The sequence below is a fragment of the Chelon labrosus genome, assembly GCF_963514085.1.
Source record: "Chelon labrosus genome assembly, chromosome: 14".
Taxonomy (NCBI): Eukaryota; Metazoa; Chordata; class Actinopteri; order Mugiliformes; family Mugilidae; genus Chelon; species Chelon labrosus.
In genome coordinates this window covers 13201805-13225364 of record NC_140347.1, presented here as the reverse complement: position 1 = coordinate 13225364, position 23560 = coordinate 13201805, and the positions used below count along the sequence as shown (strand labels likewise).

General features: G+C 40.0%; 2 protein-coding genes across 2 annotated transcripts; both read right to left on the bottom strand.

The window, feature by feature from the left end:
* Window positions 1-2825: 2825 nt before the first annotated feature.
* On the bottom strand, window positions 2826-12500 carry LOC311499187 (hydroperoxide isomerase ALOXE3-like; the record flags this gene model as incomplete). Its single annotated transcript, XM_084560074.1, has 14 exons — window positions 2826-3107; window positions 3203-3373; window positions 4649-4749; window positions 4859-4980; window positions 5245-5411; window positions 5515-5601; window positions 5914-6117; window positions 8846-8992; window positions 9171-9343; window positions 10715-10818; window positions 10927-11049; window positions 11145-11226; window positions 11314-11518; window positions 12354-12500. The coding sequence occupies 14 exons, from the start codon at window positions 12498-12500 to the stop codon at window positions 2928-2930; spliced, it is 2013 nt and encodes a 670-aa protein (XP_084416200.1). The 3' UTR covers window positions 2826-2927.
* Window positions 12501-17441: 4941 nt separating this feature from the next.
* Window positions 17442-22324, bottom strand: LOC311499423 (arachidonate 12-lipoxygenase, 12R-type-like; the record flags this gene model as incomplete). Its single annotated transcript, XM_084560373.1, has 10 exons — window positions 17442-17615; window positions 17727-17897; window positions 18795-18895; window positions 19001-19122; window positions 19355-19434; window positions 19988-20074; window positions 20333-20536; window positions 21041-21187; window positions 21269-21441; window positions 22318-22324. The coding sequence occupies 10 exons, from the start codon at window positions 22322-22324 to the stop codon at window positions 17442-17444; spliced, it is 1266 nt and encodes a 421-aa protein (XP_084416499.1).
* Between the last annotated feature and the right edge of the window lie 1236 nt (window positions 22325-23560).

Below are 23560 nucleotides of genomic sequence, written 5' to 3'. Positions count from 1 at the left end.
AAACGATCTGGAAAAAGAACAAAAAATAAATGTGATTTCAAATACTTTAATCAAGCATTTTATTTAAAATAATTATCTACAGATATCAACAAGCTGGTTAATTTCTAAAGTTATTGTGTTTGATCCTGAATGAAAAAATATATATATAGCAGTAATAATTAAGTTTTATAACAACAAAAAGATACCACTGAAACCTTTACAGTGAGACTGCTAGTACCTACCTGTCTGCCTTACAGCTGCAGTACTGGTCCTTCTTGTATTTTTCCTTCCCCCTATAGCTGCATAGGTGTGGTTTTGAGATGTAGGTACAACGAAATTAAGGTGATCTGAGGTCCCCTTTAGGTGCCGTAGAAGTATAAAAATAAATAAAAAGAAAAATTACGTACAAAACTATAAACACTAAGATGACGTAACAACCCCATTCACACATAAAAGGAAGTCAGGTTATTGCACATCACTTGAAGTCATTGCACTCATTTGTGAGAAAGTATATTGCACATTTGCACATATGAAATTGAGATTATATGAGACATGAAATTACTGCACGGATGTATTGCACATTAAAATTATTGTACAAAGGTTTATTGCACAGTTCACATTAGTTTTCATTAATGTTCGAGTTGTTCAGTGTGATTATGGCTGTTGCAGAGAAGCCATTCCTCAATCTATTAGTACTGGCCTTCAGTGTTCCGAACCGTCTACCGGATGGAAGCAGTCGAAAAAGTAAGTGTCCAGGGTGGGTTGTGTCCTTGAGTATCGCCTGGGCCTTCCTCAGGCAGCGAGAGTAATATAGTTCCTGTAGGGATGGGATGGGGCAGCCGATGATCCTTTGGGCTGTGGTGACGACCCTCTGGAGCGCCTTCCTGTCTGCTGCAGTGCAGCTAGAAAACCACACGCAGATGCAGTAAGTCAGGATGCTCTCTATGGAGCGTCGGTAAAAGGACACCAGCAGTCTCTGGGAGAGGTGGTTATTCCTTAGATTCCTAAGGAATGGGAGTCTCTGCTGTGCCTTTTTCACAATGACTCTTGGGTTGGTGCACCAGGTCAGGTCGTCCTTGAGGTCCATACCCAGGAACCGGAAGTTGGAGACCCTCTCTACACAATCCCCTCCAATGAACAGTGGCTGAATGGCAGCTTTCCTCCTCCTGAAGTCTAAGACGATCTCCTTTTTCTTGGTGGTGCTCAGGATGAGGTTGTTCTCTGTGCACCACACTGTCAGCCGATCCACCTCGTCCCGGTAAGCAGACTTGTCCCCACCTGTGATGAGCCCCATCACGGTGGTGTCGTCAGCAAACTTTATAATGCTTTTGCTGGGGTGAGTGGAGGTGCAGTCGTGTGTAGAGGGTGTAGAGAAGGGGGCTCAGCACACAGCCCTGAGGGGAACCGGTGCTGAGGCTGACGGCTGAGGAGACATGGGCAAACAAACGTACGGTCCACGGGCCAACACCGGCCCACCAGAGGATCTGATCTGGCCCGCGGCATGAATTTGCAAAGTGCAGAAATTTAACAGAAGACTACTAGTATTTGGGAAGGTTCATGAAGTATATGGAAAGTCCTATGTTCAACATGGTTCCTGAATTCACATAGGACCTTCTGCATGATTTGTTTTACAGTAACAGTACTATTTACTTGAGTGAATAGTAGTTTGAAGTACTCTTTCGATTCATAGATATCCTCTATTTTGCAAAAAACTTTTAATGACTATGCCTTTCTCCATATTTTTCTTTTTTTATTTCTCATTTTATTTCATATTATTTTTCCTTGGTACTGGTTCATGTGTGTGTATATCGGTGATCATGACCTACGAGTCAACATTTTATGGCTCTGGTCTTTTACACTATTTCTTTATCTAACATACAAACTCCGCCTACTTAAATTCCTCCTCACTTTTTCAGAAAAACACGAAGACCTGGTTAGTCAGGGTTCTCCATTGGCAGCTGCTAACATGCAGGCAGTTTCTGTTTCAAACCAAAGATTGTCACTGAGATGGAGTTTCTTTTTCCCTGACACTGTAGTTTAACATTTAATAATATAGAGTAGACAGCTGGGATAGGCTCCAGCAGACCCCGCGACCCTTAACAGGAAGAAGCGGTTACAGAAGATGAATGAATGAATGAATGAATGAATATAGAGTAATATTTTGCTAAGAATATTTTTTACGATTCATGTGATCAAGTGTTTTATTTCAAGTAGTCCCTTTAAATCGAGTTATCCCAGCTGCTAATGTGCTGTCAGCTTTTTTTTATAAAACAATAATGATTTCACTGAGGTGATGTTTTCTACCTGACATTGTAGTCTTTTCGGACCAGAAGATTTTTTTCATATCTTCAAAATTGAACATGAATTTCTGACTCGCATGTTTCTTTTTGAATATTCTACCTCGGCAGGAAATCTCTTTGCCTTTTGGGTCACAGTGATGAATGAGTTGTCGGTTGAAGTCACTCTGAAGTTTTGTTTTAGTTTTGGTATCCAGATACACTTGCCAACACGTTCAGCTACAAAGTAACCACGTGAAAGAAGTGTGATCACTAATAAGATACATTTTCACTCTTGCTCATGTTGTGTTGACTTCCAAGTAGAAATGCAAACAATACAAATCAATTGATATCCCAAAACTTGCCCTTCACATCTACAAACATCTCAGTCATCTACCACCTATTGTCTATGTTCTTGTGTCACACCTTTAAAAAGTCGAAAGAAAATGAATGCAAATGATAACGTATATTTTTTTTACTCATTTTCACAGCTTTTAACAATACAACGCGTAGTTCACATAAGTATATAGTCCCACTTCACATGACATAACTAACTAGCAACACCTCACTAACTGCCTTTGTTATATGTACTAAATATAAGAGATGAATAATGCATCCAAAATATGAGCTTAAAAGGAATGGATGTTGTTGACTGATGCACTTCAGGCTTTCTTAAATGGCAGTGCTGTTCTCTATCTGAGTAGGGTTCAGGTATGTGTAGGGCACTTCCAAATGTGCGTTTCTTGCTGTTATTGCTTCACTCAGGTACGATAACTCTGCTTGAAATTCCTTAATCATCTGCTTCGGAGCAGGCTCATCGAATCGTTCTTCAGGATAGGCACCCAAGTAAACCTGTTCAGACAAAACATTAATTGAGACTGACACAGCATTTTATAAAATGTAAACAAAAACTGTACAACAGTATATGAGTCATACACCAAACTTACCACATCTGCATATGTGTCTGAAAGCACCCAAGCCATTGCTGCAAACTTGGCTGTCTCTTTGACACTGGGGAGGGTCTCCAAAATGGTCTTCATGGTTGACTGCCCCTTAGTAATTGGAGGAGGTTTGTGGAGCCGGAGTGCGCCATTGGGTGTCCAGGAGTGGAAGTCATACTAGATTATAATAGAAGCTTCTGTAAGTGTCTATAAATTGGGTAACACACAGCAGGAACTCAAGGGCAGAAGGAGACAAAAAAGAACTACTGAAGTAAGGTAGAGCAGAAGTTGCAGGATGACACTAAGAAGTTGTGGGACGGTGTGAAGACAATTACAGGTTGTAGCTTCAAGCAGAAGGGAAGGAGGAGGAGAGTCCCAACCAGTTCAACAACTGTTTCAACAGATTTGAGTGCCCTGCCTCCTCAATTGCTGTACAGCTAGCTGCATTCGCCCCACACTCCCCCCAGGCCGCTGCGGATGAGTGGCTCATAGCCCCACTCTCCACCACCATCACTACAGCTCAGGTGAACAGAGAGCTCAGGAGGCGCTGTCCCACCAAAGCAGACAGATTGTCCGAACGATTACTCAGGACCTGTGCTTCTGAGCTGGGGGGGGGGGGGGGCCTTCGGGACTTATTTAACCTGAGCCTGCACCTAATACGGGGAATGCTGCTGTGAGGATCATGTTTTTTGATTTCTCCAGCACATTCAACAACATCCATCCAAACTGACTATGATAAGAGTGGATTCGCATCTCATTTCCTGGGTAACCAACTATCTCTCCAGGAGACCCCAGTGCATCATGCTGGGGAACTGCACCTCTAGGCCAATTGTCAGCAGCACCGGAGTGCCACGGGACTGTGCTTTTCCCTGTCCTATTCCCACTATATACCTCGGACTTCAAGCTTAACTTGGAAGTCATGACACTTACATTAATTCTCCAACGACACTTCAGTTGTGGGGTATATCAGGGATGGACAGGATCCTGGTGAACAACTTTGTTTCGTGGTGCGGAGCAAACCACCTACAGTATATGACACCAGCATATCAACACAGCCAAAACCAAGGAGATGGTGGTGGATTTCTGGAGGTCCAGGCCCCACCTTTGGCCTGTAACCATCAATGGGGACTGTGTTGAGATAGTTCAGACCTATACGTACCTGGGTATACAGCTGGATCACAAACTGGACTGGTCAGCTAATATAGACTCCGTGTACAAGAAAGGTCAGAGAAAGGTCTCTATGTCCTCAGGAGGCTAAGGTTGTTCAACATCTGCTGGAAGTTGCTGGAGATGTTTTATCAGACTGTTGTTGCCAGTGTCCAACAGAAACTTTTTTGTTTTTGTTTTTTTGGGCGCTGATGCCAACCTTAACTGAGCTTGGGTTTGATTTGTCTGTAGTTGATCAAATATCATTGAATATGCCTCTGACCCAACTTGTTACTATTGGCCCACCTGTCCATTATTCACAGCAGCATGTTGAACTGTCACTCTGAAGATCACCATGGTGACGAACTTGATCAATTCCTCCACAGTATTAAAGCATGCTGGTATCCCTGTTGGCAGTACAGTCACAGTCAATCAATCTAAAAATATATATATATATATATACTGTAGCCTACTAAATGCGTCTTTAAATATAAAATTAGAATATTTGTAATGTACCTGAGTGTTTGTTTCCTAAGAAGCCATGTGTGAATATCTCACTGATCCATTCCTGCAGCTCAGAGTCTTTACGCACATCATTGTCTGAGGGATAATAGTACTCCACTATACTCTTCACAAAGCTGATGGAAATATAACAATTTAATAATTTAAATTTAGCATTGTATTAACTCTAGTTAATGTAAGTCTACATGAACAAAATATGTAGTGCACATAAACATTTAGATTATTTGTATTAATTGATTCATTTATAGACATTTAGTACAATGCAGGACCTTTTGCATTGTGCTCAGCACATCTTCCCTTTGCAGCTGTGCTGGAATGTTGCAGTTTAAAGATCATTTTGGACTGTTTCACTATTTTTATACAGTTAAATTTATCATGACCTGTTGATGATGTTCCACAGTTTCAGACCGTCATCTCTGTAGTAGAAGTTGGGGACTGACTCCAGTCCTCGTGCAGTAATGTTGTCTGGCAGACAGAGGGAGCTGTAGGTCATCTCAGAGAGGTACCTTCTCATGAGCTCTATTAGTCCATCATATCCAGGTGAACTCTGTTAGTTAATAATGTAAAAAGTTATACTTGCTTTTCACAAAGCTGAATTATGAGTGTGATTGATCGGAAATGCACTGTGTATTCATATTAGAGACCCTTACCATAGTTAAAGCCCCGTCAGGTCCCAAAAGGATTACACGGCTGAGAGTGTTTACATGCAGAGTGTAACGGAAGTGTGGGATCAGCAGCTGTACAGAAAAGAGGGTAAACATTGCCTTGAAATATGTGCCTGAGGAAGAAATTCCTAAAAAGTCTTACACAAGTATTTCCTGATCTTGACTTCTCCCTTTCAGCAGTGCATATACCCTCACATCTCACAAGTTCTTCACCTTAGTATTTAGTTGCTAAGTAAGTCACTTTGGAGCCTTGAGGAAACTCACCTTCTCTGAGACACATACATACCACTAAAGGCCCTGAGGTACCTTCAAAGTAAACCCTTCTTTCCTTTCCTTCACATGTCTAAATAGGTTTTCTTTTCTAGTAGTCTATTGTAAATATACCTTGTAGAGGGGGTGAATCACAGGGAAGCTGCGGAGAGTAGCAACAGCAAAGACTTCAGCCAGAATGTGAGTGTTCATGAGGTGATGAATTGTCTCATATTCCATCATATCTGAGCTTTTAACAAAGATCTTGGCTAGCAGCCAGTCTGTCTCTGGGTCACTGGGCAGGAAGATGGGGTTCCTCTCAGAAGGCTGTTGATGCAGCTGGAATAAAATGTTAATAAAAATGATAAATTCTGTATTTTGAAACTAAACCTACATATAGTAAAATTAGTTTCGAATGATTGATGGTCAGCAAGTGCATTAACAAGGAATAATAATATTTATACTATTACTAATATGTATGCGATATCCTGACATTCATTCCCGGGCGTACAGTTGAAACCAAATGTTTACATACACTGTGTTAAAAGACACACAAGGAAGCAGTGTGTTTGAGGTGTAGCCTTAAGGTGTAGCCTTCAAATATATCCACAGGTGTGCTCAACTCAAATGTTGTCTGTTAACCTATCAGAAACTTCCAAAGCCATGACATCATCATCAGGGGTTTCCCTCATTGTTTAAAGACATAGTAATCTTTGCGTATGTAAACTTCTGACTGAAGAAAGTAATAAAAAATTCTCTGAGACATTCTCTCATTATTGTGGCATTTAGTAATTAGAAATAATTTTGGTAATCCTAACTGACCTAAAACAGGAGAGGTTTAGTCTGATTTAACTTCAGACAGTGAGGAAAAAAGGTTTATGTGTCTTTTAACACAGTGTATGTAAACATCTTGTTTCAAAGTATTAAGTCATCTGCATACAATGAGACTTCATGAGACTAATGCATTCTGCTGAATTAAATAAATATGGGCAATTGTAAAATTAAAAATTGAAGTCAGTCTTTTATTTAGACTTATAAAACTAGAGACCAGCTCAGGGCCGGATTAACAATTTCCAGTGCCCTGGGCAACAAGACTCAAGGGCCCCCCCTCCAAAGCAACAATCGCAAAGTCACAATCATCAAGAGCATATACCCTATACTTCTATACTGACAAATCAGGCTTCTGCATGGCTTGGTGGAGATGTATGTATGTATGTACAATAGCCAGAAGAGACAGAACAGATGCACAAATGTTTAACATAACTTTTTTACAATGAATCTTTCACAGAACTTGGTGGCTACAGAGTAATTAGCCCATTAAATGTTTCAATATGTAGCCAATCTATCATTCTTTGACTACAACAGTGAAATAAAGCAGATAGCTAGGGAAGCCTTCATTTAAAACCAGAGATTTTAAAATGCTAAAATGTGAAATTATCACCAGCCATGAAGCAGGCAGTGTGTATGGAGTAAAAGTAAATCATTGGCTACACTGTTGCATGTAGTTCAAAGTCAAGATCATGTTTATTGTTTCACAATCAATCAGTGCTGCAGCACCTCCTGCTGGTGGGGCTGCTGCACCCCAAAAATGTATTTACCCAAAAATAAATACACGAAATAAAGTGAAAAAAGTGGGGAAAAAAGAAAATGCTAAAAGTTAAAACTGGAAACACTAATAACTATAAATTGCCGCGGTCTGGCTTAATATTCACTATACAATTTGTGTCTTGCTAGTCACATGACCACACGTAAGGTCAAGTGTCAAGTGACGGTAACTTGTACGGTACTGTACAAGTTGTAGTCGAGCTAACTGATCACCATAGCGCAAAAACGCATTTTAGATTTTTTTGGGAAGCCTCAACAAAACAAAAGGAGATGCAACAGAGAATTGGAAGAGGCAGACTCGCAGCCCAGTCCGAGCACCCCTGAAACGACCGAAACAGCAGCAGCACCGGGACTGTGTTGACAGGAGCTGTGAGCCTGCAATTCAAACTAACGTCCCAGGTCAAAATGCTAACGCTTCAGAGGCACCGCATCAACCAACTAGCTTCAGTTTTCCAGGAAGGCCGTTTGGAAAAGAAACGTTTTGTCGTTCATTCAATGCGAGCTGGTTTACCAAATGGAGATGGCTGCATTATATTGAGGACGGTGATCGCGTTATTTGTTTGTTTCAGCTGTGTCAAAGCAGTGGAGTGTGATGCAGGCGGTAAGTCACGTTTCTTTTTCAAATGCTGCAACCGCGCAGCACGCCTTTACGCACGGTGTTCAGCACCACAGTTACATGGACAGCTGTGACAAATTGTTTACTGTTGCCAAAGTGATCAGCACCATGAACAGTTACACGGACTCTGTGACACATTGTTTGTTCTGGTTCCACTATGTATGTGTATGTAATATTGTTTTGTGAAAGTTAAGATTTTTGCACGCTTAATTAATGTGGCCGAGGCTCCGGGTTCATTGTCATTAGACCTACGACCAATGAGCTCTGAATTATCTTTGAATTAAAAGTTCCTTTCGGTTTTCGATTGAGAACTGATCTCATGTCTTGCGTTTCATGATTTTCTCTTTATTTCTAATAATGAGATTCATATCAAATGTGTATACTACACGTAGGCTACACATGCTTCACTTGTATCATTGTGTATTTTCTGGGTGGCTTCGTGAATAAATAATGCAGTTGACTATGTGTCACCGCTGCATGTAACAATATTGCCATGGTGTAGGAGTCAAGCCGCACCCCCTGCTGAGAATATGTTCCCGCGGCTATGACTGTTTTTGACGTGATTTAACATAATATTTTGATCGAACGGGTTGCACAAATCTGCACATGATTAGGGAAGTGAGGACTGCGTTTGTAACGTGATCGAACATAATATTTTGACTGTGCCCAGGGCCCCTTACTGGTCCTGTGCCCCTGGGCAAGTGCCCAGTTTCCCTAATGGTTAATCCGGCCCTGGACCAGCTGCATTCAGACTCATCAGGTCAAAGGAAATGCTTTCAGCAGAGACTATTAACTCACATGAACATAGAGCCAATCATAGTCCCTTTTGCTGCGTCAGTGAAATACCTGGATTGCAATTGGCATCAGTTTGTTCTCTGGGTTCATGTAAAACAAGCAGAAACCAGCAGTCATGTGCAGAGAATCACCATCCTCCAACGTCCTAGTGGGTATTCCATCCATTATCCTCTGGTCACGGAGGAATATGTTGCCTTTCTGTAGGGGACAGAAAGATAGACTAAAGTAGAGCATAAGACATCAAGTGGTAATTAAGCCAATTCATAGAATAAATGGAGCATCTTACAAAATTCAGAGCCTCTTTACTGCTATAGAAATATACTATAAAATATAAAACTACATATTGCCCCAATCTAAAGCCACTTCTCCTTCACACCTCCATTTCCTTCTTCAGGGAGCTTCCCTCTTTCAGGAATGGCTTCACCATCTCCTCTGTGACTGGAAAGTTTTTGGGAAGTTCTGAGCAGCGCTCGATCACATTGGGGTTTGTTGCATTAAGATACTGGTATCCAAAAAAGTCATCTTCCTTCCAGTGCTCTGCAACGTACTCTGGAAGATATAAGTTGTCATACAGTATATCAAGTCAGATTTAGTTTCCTTTTGTTTAGCTGCTCTTAATCTGTTGCAGATTTAAAAAGAAATTTTGCATTGTTTATCTCTGGTGGTACATTTTAAGTAAAAGCAAAAGTAAAAGAATACATAAATAAAGTCAGTGTAAATAAGAGAACAAATGTGGTGGAGGAGGGAGATCCTCATGTCTGAGTACCAACAATACACAGTCCAATAAAATTAAGGGTGGTATCATTGTGAGGGTCATGATTAAGATTAGCATTATCACAGCTTGTGGTAAATATTAAGGCTGTAACTGCCTGGTTGATTTTTAATGCTTCATCTGATGAGACAATTACTCAAGTCAAACATACTCACAATGTTGCATGGCCAGCAGATGCATACCAGGTCTGCCTGAATTCAAAATGCCTAAATGTTCTCCTCTGCGTTCACATAGGACCTTCTGCTTTCACTGAGGTATCCACAGCTTTCTGCTGCTTTGACTATCCCTTTTGTGGCTGCAGAACACTTACTGCATCACGTGTTTGAAAAGTTGGAGCCCAGAAAGACACAGAAACCTAATGAACTGCTTAATGGAGTCATTTGACATGTCATGTACTCTGCAAAAAAGTAAATAAGTAAATTCTGATTTCCATTATTGGCTGCTTAGTGTTCAGAATGAGCAGTTTGAAGTTAAACCAGAGTAGACTGAGGTGTCCAACATTTTTATTGATTTTTAGTTTACATCAACAGTACTATGTACTTGAGTAAATATTAGTTTTCAGTACTTTTTCAATTTATAGAAATCCTCTATTTTGATCGAAATTTTTAATTACTATGCTATACTATACTATTTTTTTTATTATTATTTATTTCTCATTATATTTCATATTATTTTTCCTTGGTACTGGTTTGTGCTGGTGATCATGACCTGCGAACCAACATTTTATAGCTCTGGTCTTTTACACTATTTCTTTGTCTAACATGCAAACTCCACCTACTTAAATTCCTCCTCACTTCTTCAGAAAAACAACCCTAGAACCCTATTAAAGCATGTAAATCAGTTATAAATTCATGGTCAACTTCTTTTCCTAAGAATAGTGTCAGTTATTCATGTGAGAACACGTTGACGTGGTTAGTTAGGTGTCTCCATTGACAGCTGCTAACATGCGGGCAGTTTCTGTTTCAAAACAAAGATTGTCACTGAGATTGAGCTTTTTTCCCCCCATGACATTGTAATTTAACATTCAATAATATAGAGTAATATTTTACAAAGAATATTTTTTTCAGGATTCGTGTGTTTATTTCAAGTAGTCCAGGTAAATCGGGTTATCCCAGCTGCTAATGTTTCACTGAGGTGATGTTTTCTACCTGACATTGTAGTCTTTTTGGACCAGAAGATTTTTTTCATGTCTTCAAAATTTTCCCATTGTTTCACAGATCCAGCCAGCCCCTTGAACAACAGTTCAATGCGACTGAAACAAAAAATGCAGACAAGAACATACACGTACTGACATTAATATTTCAGAATACCCCTTTGACTTGCATGTAAGGCACAGATTACACATGAATATCTGACTCACATGTTTCTTTTTGAATATTCTAGTTCGTCAGATTTGGACATGGAGAAGCGTAGTTCAGCTGGCAGCTCAGAGATTTGATTGAAATGAATTTTGTGTGGTATTTTTTCATCAGCGATCTCCCATCTAAAATAGAAAAAGGTAAATCACATGAAGCTTTGTCCACATAAGGTTCTGAGACAAATAGCAGCTGTAGGCACACTGCAGACATGAAAACTTACTGGTACGAGTTCTTTTTAAACGTAAGCTCATTTTTCCGGTGGTCAATCAGGAGGGGATGGTCCTCCTCAAAAACCTTCACAGCTGAGAGGTGAATAACGACAGTCAAATTTAAATCACAGACACTAAACCGATCAAAATCCATAATCATTTAGTAAATCTGAGACTGACCTCTCCCTCCTCTTAGCTCCACCAGTTCTCCCCTGGAGATCCATCTGTAACAGGGGAACAGAATGACATCTCCTTCTGGAGTGGTCGCCACTATTTTGGAGCAGTACCACTCATTTTCTGGGAGAATAAGGAAGGGATCTTTTTCCACCTTGATCAGGAGAAGTTTCCCCAGAGACAAAGTGCTTTTGATGGTGTAGGACCCTGTCTATGAGGTGGAGAATAAACAAACATATGAAGAAAGAAAAACACACTTACAGTGACAATGTACCACAGCTCTAAATTATATTTAATAAAACTCTTGAGATAAATATGTGAAAACCTGGTTATGCATTAAATTACACATAGCTGTTGATAGCCATTCCTTCTGGCTAGAGAACGCAAAGGATCTTTTATAAAAAATTAGAGATGCACCGGATCCTGATTTTTAGGATCCTGCCGGATACCGGATCCACTGCTTAAGATCCTGCCGGATCCGGAACCGGATCCGGATCCTACTCCGATCATCAGCTTGTACATTATAATGCAGTAAAACAGCGGAGATGTTGAGTACACTTTAACGTTTTTACCTCGAGACAAACTTTGACAGCAAAGCGTGCATATCGCATGACTTGAATCTCCCTCTACCAGTTTAAAGTACTGCCACACAGCACTTTTTCGGCTCCCTGCTTCCATTTCCGACGAGGACTGCTAACACAATGTAGGGGATGGCTTCTCTAAACATTAACCGCGTAATCACGTTCTTCCGGGTCCGGATCCGGTTGCCACGCTAGGTATCCGGCAGTAACCGGACCCCATAAAAACGCCATTATCCGGCCGGATCCGGATCCGGAACCTGGATCCGGTGCATCTCTATAAAAAATTAGACCACTGGATTTAAATGGATCACATAACTTTAGTGTCATGACATTGGACCTCTTATTTGTGATTTCACACACCGGCTTTTTGTAAGTCAAATCAGTTCATCAAGACTTTGGCTTAGAGACAAACAGTACCCCAACACATCGGTGTTGAGAAGCACCGGATGATTGAATTCAACTTACTGTTCCAGTTACAAAGTCTCTGCCAAAGTTGTCCAACTCAGTCCGTTCACTCTGCCCTTCTGTTCCAAATAAGGTGACATATATGTGGTCCATTGTCCCTGCATATTTCATGTCCCCTGTGGTCACCTGTAGCTTGTATTCAGCCATGGTCCCTCAGCAGAAACGATCTGGAAAAAGAACAAATAAATAAATAAATGTGATTTCAAATACTTTAATCACGCATTTTATTTAAAATAATTATCTACAGATAGCAACAAGCTCGTTAATTTCTAAAGTTATATTGTTGTGTTTGATCCTGAATAAAAAAAATATATAGCAGTAATAATTAAGTTTTATAACAACAAAAAGAGGAATAAAGTTACCACTTAAACCTTTACAATGAGACTGCTAGTACCTACCTGTCTGCCTTACAGCTGCCGTATTGGTCCTTCTTGTCTTTGTTGGGTATTAAGGGGTTATGTGAGGTCCTGAACCTGTTATGTGACACTGTGAAAACCAGGAAGAAGCGCACTTTTTCTATCTTATCTTATAAGGGGCCATTTACTGCTTTGCTTTGATGCTCACGAGATTAGGATGGACTACACCCTACCGTTTTACACAATAGAAACCAGTTAGAACTGGTCTCGGCCACACGTGGAAAACTACTGATACACATTGTCTTCGGGCGGAGACTCGTTAGAATAAAACTTCTGTGCGTGCTTTGTTACGGTCTTCCACTACCAGACCGCCCCTAAGGAGGTTGGTGAGAAGCCCAAGTGCTGGATCCGTACCAATTCTCTGCGTGAATCTAAAATAAACCTATCGACAGGGAGAAGTTGCCAAGTGATTTGTGCATAGTTAAACTAGCCTTTCCAATAGGTATGAAGATCCCGGGCTGAAGGAGAGGGAAAAGTTCCTCCTTCAACATCTTTTTCCTTCCCCCTATAGCTGCATAGGTGTGTGAAGATTTAGAATAATCCTTTAGCAAAATAACCAATCACACTTCAGCATGGAAATTAATTGGCCCCAGTGGACCTTATTATTATTAATTTGAGTGTTATTATGCAGAAAACCTTCAACAAGCATCACATTTCATTATGGCTAGTTTGTATTTACTACAGGCAACAACAAGAGTACTTTGGCAATGTGGAAATTGCAGACATGGATTAAAGAATAAAGTCCAAATAACTGGCAATCACAACAAAATTCCCACAAAAGAATATTTTGTAGACTTGCTTACTTGCCAAGCATTTGCTGATCTATTCCACAGTCATGTCTGAACAGTAAAGATGAAGCTCATTTCAAGGGTTAACAAAAAGACACATGAGCTCAGAATTTAACAAGATGTTATGTTTCAAAGTACGCCCCAGACTGTTAGACTCATTTTCCATATACCGCTACCTCTCGTCATATGAGCAGCATCGGTCGTGGCTCGGACCGCTCCGTGGTCTCAATGAAGACAAGTTTTCCGCAGGTTAGTTAGTCGTAAGGACTTTTGAAATTATTTTATGAAGAATTAAAGGAGGTTTTTTTTTTTTTTGTGAGCGCAAATATACATATTCAAATGCAGAAGAACTAAAAACACAGCAAGAAGGTTCTGGGTTCGAAACCATTGGCCGACTGGGGCCTTTCTTTCTTCGGTTGCATGTTCCTCCTGTGTCTGCATGGGTTCTCTCCGGGTACTCTGGCTTCCTCTCACCGTTATTCTAAATTTGCTGTAGGTGTGTTGTTGTCTGTCTCTCAGGATAAGCGTGACCCTTCACGCTTGTCCTGTGAAGGGTCGTGAGGGGGCTGGAGCCTATCCCAGCTGTCATTGGGCAAGAGGCGGGGTACACCCTGGACAGGTCTCCAGTCTATCGCAGGGCTAACACAGAGAGACAGACAACCATTCACTCACATGCACACTTACGGCCAATTTAGGCCCCGTCCACACGTACCAAACGATCTTTTTCCCCTCCGTTTTCCCTGGCATCGTTTCAAGAATATTTGCGTACACACGGATCCATCTCAACACGCTACTTCATATTCCAGGCCTATAGGTGGCACTGTTTCAGTTTCAGAAATTCACCAAAAACGGAGCAGAAGAGGCGGAGCATGCGCGTAAAGCTTGAGCGCTGTTTACAAATCGCATGATATTGATATATGATATTTTGCCCTAGTAACCCTAATAGGCTCAATATCTTCTCCAGCAGGAACACGAGCATGTAGTCCGACATTGTTGTTGATGTTGTTATGAGACGTCTCACGGGAGGTGGAAGGCTGCTCGAGGGGTGTGGCGATGACATCATCGAAACGCAAATATGCGTTTTCGCCATCCACACGAACACTCAAGGGCTGCGTTTGCAAATTTTTTCATCCTGGGACCAGGTTTCAGAAGTGCGTTTTAAGGCAATGCGTCTACAGGATTCGTTTGGACGATCGCCCAAAACAATGCAAAACATCTGCGTTTAGACCAAAAAACGTCTCCGTGTGGATGGCCCCTTAGAATCACCAGTTAACCTAATGAGCATGTCTTTGGACGGTGGGAGGAAAATAGGGATATGTGTATAGTGTAAATAATGCAGATGGTGGATATTAATTGAATAATTTTACTAATCCAGTAACATAATATAAATGATAACGCTGTAAGCAAAGCTCTTTACCTTTGATATTTCATATGTGTTTTATACTTTTTTGTTGGTTATTACAAATGAAGGGTTTTACCTGCCATTCAGGTGCATGTACAATCAAACCTATTGAGCCACTGAGCCTTAAGTAAATGATACATGTTATATTTCCTTGAAACATCTCTTCAACGGGAGCAGCATTAAATCTGTGTGACGTACCTCAAGCAGACCCGTGTGTCTCAATCAGATGCACATGATAAAAACATGTACCTTCCCAGATGTAAGACCCTCTGAGTCTTTGCACGAATTTGAACCACAGCGTGTCTCTGAACGGCTCGGCCAGCTGCACGTCGCCGATCCACAGGCTCGGTTCATCCGGCGACGGGAGCTTCTGCGAAGCTTTCATCGGCACCGCTCGGTCGGGGTCCCAGTGGCCCATTTCCTCACACAAACCCAAAACAAACACCTCTAAGTCCGAAGAGTCCGCCGAATCTGAATAACATTATTGACTTGAGTGATGTGTTGTCAAAGGTGTAGCATGGTACGTTAGGGTTATTAGAGCCTAAATAATCGCTATTAAATGTGTGTGACCCATGGACTGTACGGCGTTGTCTAAAAATAGTCAGGTCTTGTTTTGATGGTGCACGTTGCAGCAAAGATAGGTTGGACAGAATGAGGACTCACTTTGTCAGAATTACTGTTAGCCAAGATGTCCTCTATACTGTCAAGTCACATATTACTTGCTAAACCACCGGCCAGGATAAATCGCAATACTTCAGCAAACCGAACATGACTTATAGAAAAGACTAAGCTATAGTCTTGCAAGCACACACCTGTTGTGTTCACTATTGCTGGCTGAAGTCTACTTAACACTGAGAGGAACACAACAGTTCTTTCTTTCTATTTTGTGCTTTGAATGAGCCCTTGATATCGGCACAAAGAGTGGGTCCTCTTCCAGCGAGGCCCACTGTGCACCATCATGTTTCTACAGTTGCCCAGAACAGACAAACCAAACTCAGCTTGGAAAAGTGTTGTGTGAGGGAGCGGGGGTTGTCTGAATAATCAGTTCAAATCAATTCAAGAACTCACACTAGAGCACAGTACTTTGTTGTTTCCTCTTTGGCTTTCTACTAGTTCATGGTCCCCTGTCTTTGCGAAGGGGATGTAGCTCAGTGGTAGAGCGCATGCTTTGCATGTATGAGGCCCCGGGTTCAATCCCCGGCATCTCCATTCTTTGTGGCTTTCTCCACTGATTTTGTCTCAGACCTTCTGCCTCCAGTTTGCAAATTAATTGGCAGTGATTAACACTATAAAAAGCACTGACATCTAGTTGTGTATTGACCTCTGCAAAATACTTATAACATTATTGTTTTATTACTTATTGCATTAGTATTAACGCAGCAATGTCATTTCATTTTTAAAATGATTTCTGTGTGAGTTTTAGTTTGCGGCACTGCTCAGTAAAACGCTAAATAATTAAGGATTATGATTATATAATTGCTTATATAGATATGTCCATTCCGGGGATCATAACAGCACATTAACCATATGATTGTCAAAGTATATATTAAGTTAAGGTTTAATTTATGTGCTTAAGTGAAATTCTGATGGCCAGACATTTGTAATGCTTGTAATTGAGTATTTTCATCATTTGGGCCCAATACTTATGCCTCTACGGTAAGTACTATAGTTTGTAAAACAGGTAAAGCAATACTTATGTCTCTACGGTAAGTACTATAGTTTATAAAACCGGTAAACCAATACTTATGTCTCTACGGTAAATACTATGGTTTATAAAGTGGATAAACCAATAGTTACGTCTTTACGGTAAGTACTATAGTTTATAAAGCAACCACTCACCCATCACTGTTTCTAAAACTCCTTTCAAACCAATGTATGATGAGGCTTCTGCAGGTGCAATATGAGCTCTGTTAATGAACACTGTAGAACGTGCCCGTAATCGATCCATAGTAGAATAAAGGGAGCGTTTTATGTTTTAAGCCACATTTCTCAAAATGTGTAAACCGTGGCTGCCTCATGCTAAGTCAGAGTTAAGATAAACAAAATGGTAAAACTATATGCCAGTTGGAAACCTGACCAACTAAAATCCTTACTTGATTACACTTATTTTACCCCCGATTACTTAAATCAGATACATTTATGTAGTAGCCCTTCTTTCAGAATTCATTATACTTAAATGCTCATGCTCAGACATCTAACATAATCACTAGCTGTAAAATACACTCATTCAGAAAACTTTCAGTTAAACTAATTGTGATCATCAACTAAGCTTCTCATTCCTGTGTTTTTTTTCCCCAACACACTCAAGTTACAATTCCACAGACTCACTCATCATGATAGAGCTAAAATATCCCAGCATGCAGTACATCTCTGTCTCTAACACCACAACTGTTGCATGTAATAAATTAACCCCCTCCAAGCATGTACAGCAGGTGCTGAGAAATACATTGATACACTCAACAGGTGACTCCCTCCGACTTTCTTAAATAGCGATGCTGTTCTCTATCTGAGTAGGGTTCAGGTATGTGTAGGGCACTTCAAGCTGGGAGTTTCTTGCTGTAACTGCTTCACTCAGGTAGGACAGCTCTGCTTGGAAGTCCTTAATCATCTGCTTTGGGGCAGGCTCATCGAATCGTTCTTCAGGGTACGCACCCAACTAAACCTGCAAAGACAAAACATTAATTAAGATCAGCACGGTGTACTGTTATTTGATGTACAAATTTTCAAAGCATTTCGAAATTATAGATGAGTCATACGTTAAACTTACCACATCTGCGTACGTGTCTGAAAGCAACCAAAGCATTGCTGCAATCTTGACTCTCTCTCCAACATTTGGAAGGGTCTCCATAATGGTCTCCATGGTTGACTGCCCCTTAGTGGTTGGAGGAGGTTTACGCAGCAGCAGGGCACCGTTGGGAATCCAGGAGTGGTAGTCAAACTAGATGAGTAAAGAAGCTTCGGTAGTTATGTTGGACTTTTATTCATTTCTGGAACCAGGTCAAGACATTTGATCATGCATTAAGCATTGTGTAAAACAACTTGTACATTAGGAATGCATCTTCTGTTGTATTTCATCTGCTAAAGGTCCTACACACGTGATGTAGGAACAACAAGCTTCCAAGTCTCTGTCCCTAAATGTGAGGAGATTGGAACTTTCTTTATTAATAAATTCACAGGCATGAGCTTGCATGTCTAAAATGTATGTAACCCCGGCTTTACTAGCACCTCAACCACAACAATTTGTGAGATGGTATCTCTGTCGTCTGATAATGTGTTCAATACTATCTCAAAGTCAGTCGACGGTGGAATTATGAGAAATTATAGGCCCACATCAGACCTTAGTTTTTCAAGCATATGACTTTAGAAAAAAAGTTATTTTGTGCTACAGAATCTACTTTTTATGGGTAAATAATTCATTCAGGTTCCAGTGATTATTATAGCACAGATACTGTTCTTAAAATCACAGTCAGTGATCTAAGGGCATTCCTAGCTCAGCAAAACTCTGAAAAATGTATTCCTATTGTAATGCACTTTTTACGAGTTTTCCCAAAAAATTAATCTTGAGTTTTCACATCCCAAACAGCATCTTGGAAAAATTGCAGTGACTCCCTTCAATCCTCAGCTGTGTGGCCAAATTGCGGAACATAAAGCCCTATCCTTTCGTAAACATGGCGCCAACCCCAAGTGGCCATTCAACGAATTGAATTCTTTAGCACTTCTGTATTGGCTCAGTTTTGCAACCTGGAGACTGTAGATCCTCACTTGATGTTACATAAAGGTACTATGACAATGATAATAATAATGATAATAATAATAATAATAATAACCCACCCACCTGTCCATTATTGACTGCAGTATGTTGAGCTGTCACTGTGAAGATCACCATGTTGATGAACTTGATCAGTTCCTCCACAGTATTAAAGCATGCTGGTATCCCTGTTGGCAGCACAGTCACTGTCAATAAGTGTGAAAAAAGATGACGCAGTGACTACTAAATGCATCTTTAAATATATATTTCATATATATGTATTTATAATGTACCTGAGTGTTTGTTTCCTAAGAAGCCATGTGTGAATATCTCACTGATCCATTCCTGCAGCTCAGAGTCTTTACACACATCGTTGTCTGAGGGATAATAGTACTCCACTATACTCTTCACAAAGCTGATGGAAATATAACAGTTTAATAATTTAAGTTTAGCATTGTATTAACTCCAGGTAATGTAAGTCTACATGAACAAAGTACGTAGTGCACATAAACATTTAGATTCTTTGTATTTTTGCACCTTTTGCATTGTGCTCAACACATCTTCCCTTTGCAGCTGTGCTGGAATGTTGCAGCTTAAAAACATCATTTTGGACTGTTTCACTATTTTTACACATTTTTTATCATGACCTGTTGATGATGTTCCACAGTTTCAGACCGTCATCTCTAGAAGTTGGGGACTGACTCCAGTCCTCGTGCAGTAATGTTGTCTGGCAGACAGAGGGAGCTGTAGGTCATCTCAGAGAGGGACCTTCTCATGAGCTCTATTAGTCCATCATATCCAGGTGAACTCTGTTAGTTAATAATTTGCGTGCCTTCGCTGTGGCAGCTCCAAAACTCTGGAACAATCTGCCTCAGCACATCAGACAGGCCTCCTCTCTGTCTGTTTTTAAATCCCACCTAAAGACCCACCTCTTCTCCTTGGCTTTTAACACCTAGTAGGAAGTTGACCTCATTTATTTTATTTTAAGGATTTTTACTGTGTTTTATCTGTTATCTCTTTTATCTCATTGGCTTTATTTTTGTTTTACCGTACTTTTACCTCATTGTGTTCGTTGTTCTATTGTACTTCTGTTGTGTTATTTATTGTATTTTATTGTGAAGCACTTTGGAAACCTTGTGTTTATTTAAATTGTGCTATATAAATAAAATTGGATTGGATTGGATTGGATAATTTAAAAAGTTATACTTGCTTTTCACAAAGCTGAATTATGAGTGTGATTGGTCGGAAATGCACTATGTATTCATATTAGAGAGCCTTACCAAAGTTAGAGCCCCGTCAGGTCCCAAAAGGGTTACGCGGCTGAGAGTGTTCACATGCAGGGTATAACGGAAGTGTGGGATCAGCAGCTGTACAGACAAGAGGGTAAACATTGCCTTGAAATATGTGCCTGAGGAAGAAATTCCGAGAAAGTCTTAAACAGAAGTATTTCCTGATCTTGACTTCTCCCTTTCCCTTTTGCATATAGTTGCAAAGTACCCTGAGGTACCTTTGAAGTAAACCCTTCTTTCCTTTCCTTCACATGTCTAAATAGGTTTTCTTTTCTAGTAGTCTATAACTTAACACTTCTCCAGCTCTATTATGTCAGCTCTATATTGTAAATATACCTTGTAGAGGGGGTGAATCACAGGGAAGCTGCGGAGAGTAGCAACAGCAAAGACTTCAGCCAGAATGTGAGTGTTCATGAGGTGATGAATTGTCTCATATTCAATTAGATCTGAGCTTTTAACAAAGATCTTGGCTAGCAGCCAGTCTGTCTCTGGGTCACTGGGCAGGAAGATGGGGTTCCTCTCAGAAGGCTCTTGATGCAGCTGGAATAAAATTAGTTTAGTTACAAATAATTGATGGTCAGCAAGTGCATTAACAGGGAATAATAATATTTATACTTTCAATCAATCAGTCAATCTTTATTTATAAAGCACTTTAAAAAAAAAAACAACACAGTTGGACAAAGTGCTGTGCACGGAGATGAGCACTGATAAAACACATAAAAATGAAAAATTGCTAATATGTATGCGATATCCTGACATTCATTCCCGAGCGGATGTATAAGGGTACAATATGTAAAGTATTAAGTCATCTGAATACAATGAGTCTTTATGAGACTATAATGCATTCTGCTGAATTAAATAAATATGGGCAGTTGTAAAATTATTTTTTTTCAGTAAGTCAGTCTTTCATTTAGACTTACTAAAACTAGAGACCAGCTGCATTCAGACTCTTTAGGTCAAAGGAAATGCCTTCAGCAGAGACTACTACCTCACATGAACATAGAGCCAATCATATTCGTCCCATTTGCTGTGTCAGTGAAATACCTGGATTGCAATTGGCATCAGTTTGTTCTCTGGGTTCATGTAAAACAAGCAGAAACCAGCAGTCATGTGCAGAGAATCACCATCCTCCAACTTCCTAGTGGGTATTCCATCCATTATCCTCTGGTCACGGAGGAATATGTTGCCTTTCTGTAGGGGACAGAAAGATAGACTAAAGTAGATATAAAGTAGTACATATTGCCCAAATCTAAAGCCACTTCTCCTTCACACCTCCATTTCCTTCTTCAGGGAGCTTCCCTCTTTCAGGAATGGCTTCACCATCTCCTCTGTGACTGGAAAGTTTTTGGGAAGTTCTGAGCAGCGCTCGATCACATTGGGGTTTGTTGCATTTAGATACTGGTATCCAAAAAAGTCATCTTCCTTCCAGTGCTCTGCAACGTACTCTGGAAGATATAAGTTGTCATACAGTATATCAAGTCAGATTTAGTTTCCCTTTGTTTAGCTCTTAATCTGTTGCGGATTGAAAAAGAAAAAATTTCATTTCCCTTTGAAATTCCCTGCCCATATTGTGCACAAATCAAATCGCATTTACCCTTTCTTGAACATTTTTAAAGATAAGTAATGTACTTTGACTTGAACATTGTTTTTCTCTGGTGGTACATTTTAAGTAAAAGCAAAAGTAAAAGAATAAATAAATAAAGTCAGTGTAAATTAGAGAACAAATCCTCTATTTTGCTCAAAACTTTCAATTACTATGCCTTTCTCCATATATATATTTTTTTTCTCATTATATTTTATATTATTTTTCCTTGGTACTGGTTTGTGTGTGCATATCGGTGATCATGACCTGCGAACCAACATTTTATAGATCTGGTCTTTTACACTGTTTTGTTTATCTAACATACAAACTCCGCCTACCTAAATTCCTCCTCGCTTCTTCAGAAAAACAGAGCAATAAATGGAACTCTAAATCAATGCCACTGGGAACCTCATTAAAGCATGTAAATCAGATATAAATTCAGGTTCGACTTCTTTTTCTGGGAATACGGTCTGTTATTCATGAGAGAACACGTTGATGTCAGCATTCTCCTTTGGCAGCTGCTAACATGCAGGTAGTTTCTGTTTCAAAACAAACGTTGTCACTGTTTTTTCTCTGTGACACTGTAATTTAACATTCAATAATGTAGTAATATTTTGCTAAGAATATTTTTTACGATTCATGTGATCAAGTGATTTATTTAAGTGCTGTCAGCTTTTTTTTTTTTTTTTTTTTTTTTTTAATGAAACAGTAATGATTTCACCGAGGGGATGTTTTCTACCTGACATTGTAGTCTTTTTGGACCAGAAGATTTTTTTCATGTCTTCAAAATTTTCCCATTGTTTCACAGATCCAGCCAGCCCCTTGAACAACCGTTCAATGCCACTGAAACAAAAAAATGCAGACAAGAACATACATGTACTGACATTAATGTTTCAGAATACCCCTTTGACTTGCATGTAAGGCACAGATTATACATGAATGTCTGACTCACATGTTTCTTCTTGAATATTTTACTTCGTCAGATTTGGACATGGAGAAGCGAAGTTCAGCTGGCAGCTCAGAGATTTGACTGAAATGAACTTTGTGTGGTATTTTTTCATCAGCGATCTCCCATCTAAAATAGAAAAAGGTAAATCACATGAAGCTTTGTCCACATAAGGTTCTGAGACATATAGCAGGTGTAGGTGCACACTGCACACATGAAAACCTACTGGTACGAGCTTTTTTTTAAACGTAAGCTCATTTTTCCGGTGGTCAGTCGGGAGGGGATGGTCCTCCTCAAAAGCCTTCACAGCTGAGAGGTGAATAACGACAGTCATATTTAAATTACAGACACTAAAAATGATCAAAATCCGTAATCATTTGGTAAATCAACATTTATTGAGGCTAACAAATTACCATGACATATGTTTCAAGACAGTATGTTGTCTTGCTACAGAGTAACACAGCTGGTGCAGAACTAATAATAATATGCTATATGGCTAATAAACTATACACATATACCTTGACGTTGTGCCACATTACTTGTGTTAGAGATTGTAGATTGACGAGAGACCAGCTGCATTTAGTGAAGAGTAAAGAGACTCACCCAGGTAAAGGAAATGCTTCAGTAGAGACTACTGATGGTTGTGTTCTTAGATGAAAATAGAGCCCATAATGTCAGTGTTATTTGCTGCGTCAGTGAAATACCTGGATTATAATTGGCATCAGTTTGTTCTCTGGGTTCATGTAAAACAAGCAGAAACCAACGGTGCTGTGCAGAGAATCACCATCCTCCAACTTCCTAGTGGGTATTCCATCCATTATCCTCTGGTCACGGAGGAATATGTTGCCTTTCTTGTCTGTAATACCAGCAATATCAGGTAATATTTGGCTTTCACTGTATGTGACTGTTGTGTTTTTAAATATTATTGTTTGTGCATGAATACCTCGCTTATCTTCTCCTGCATTTCGTCATTCCTGTGAGATTTAGAGATTAGTACACAAAGTGGTTAATAGACAAAATCTTAATAAACTCCAGA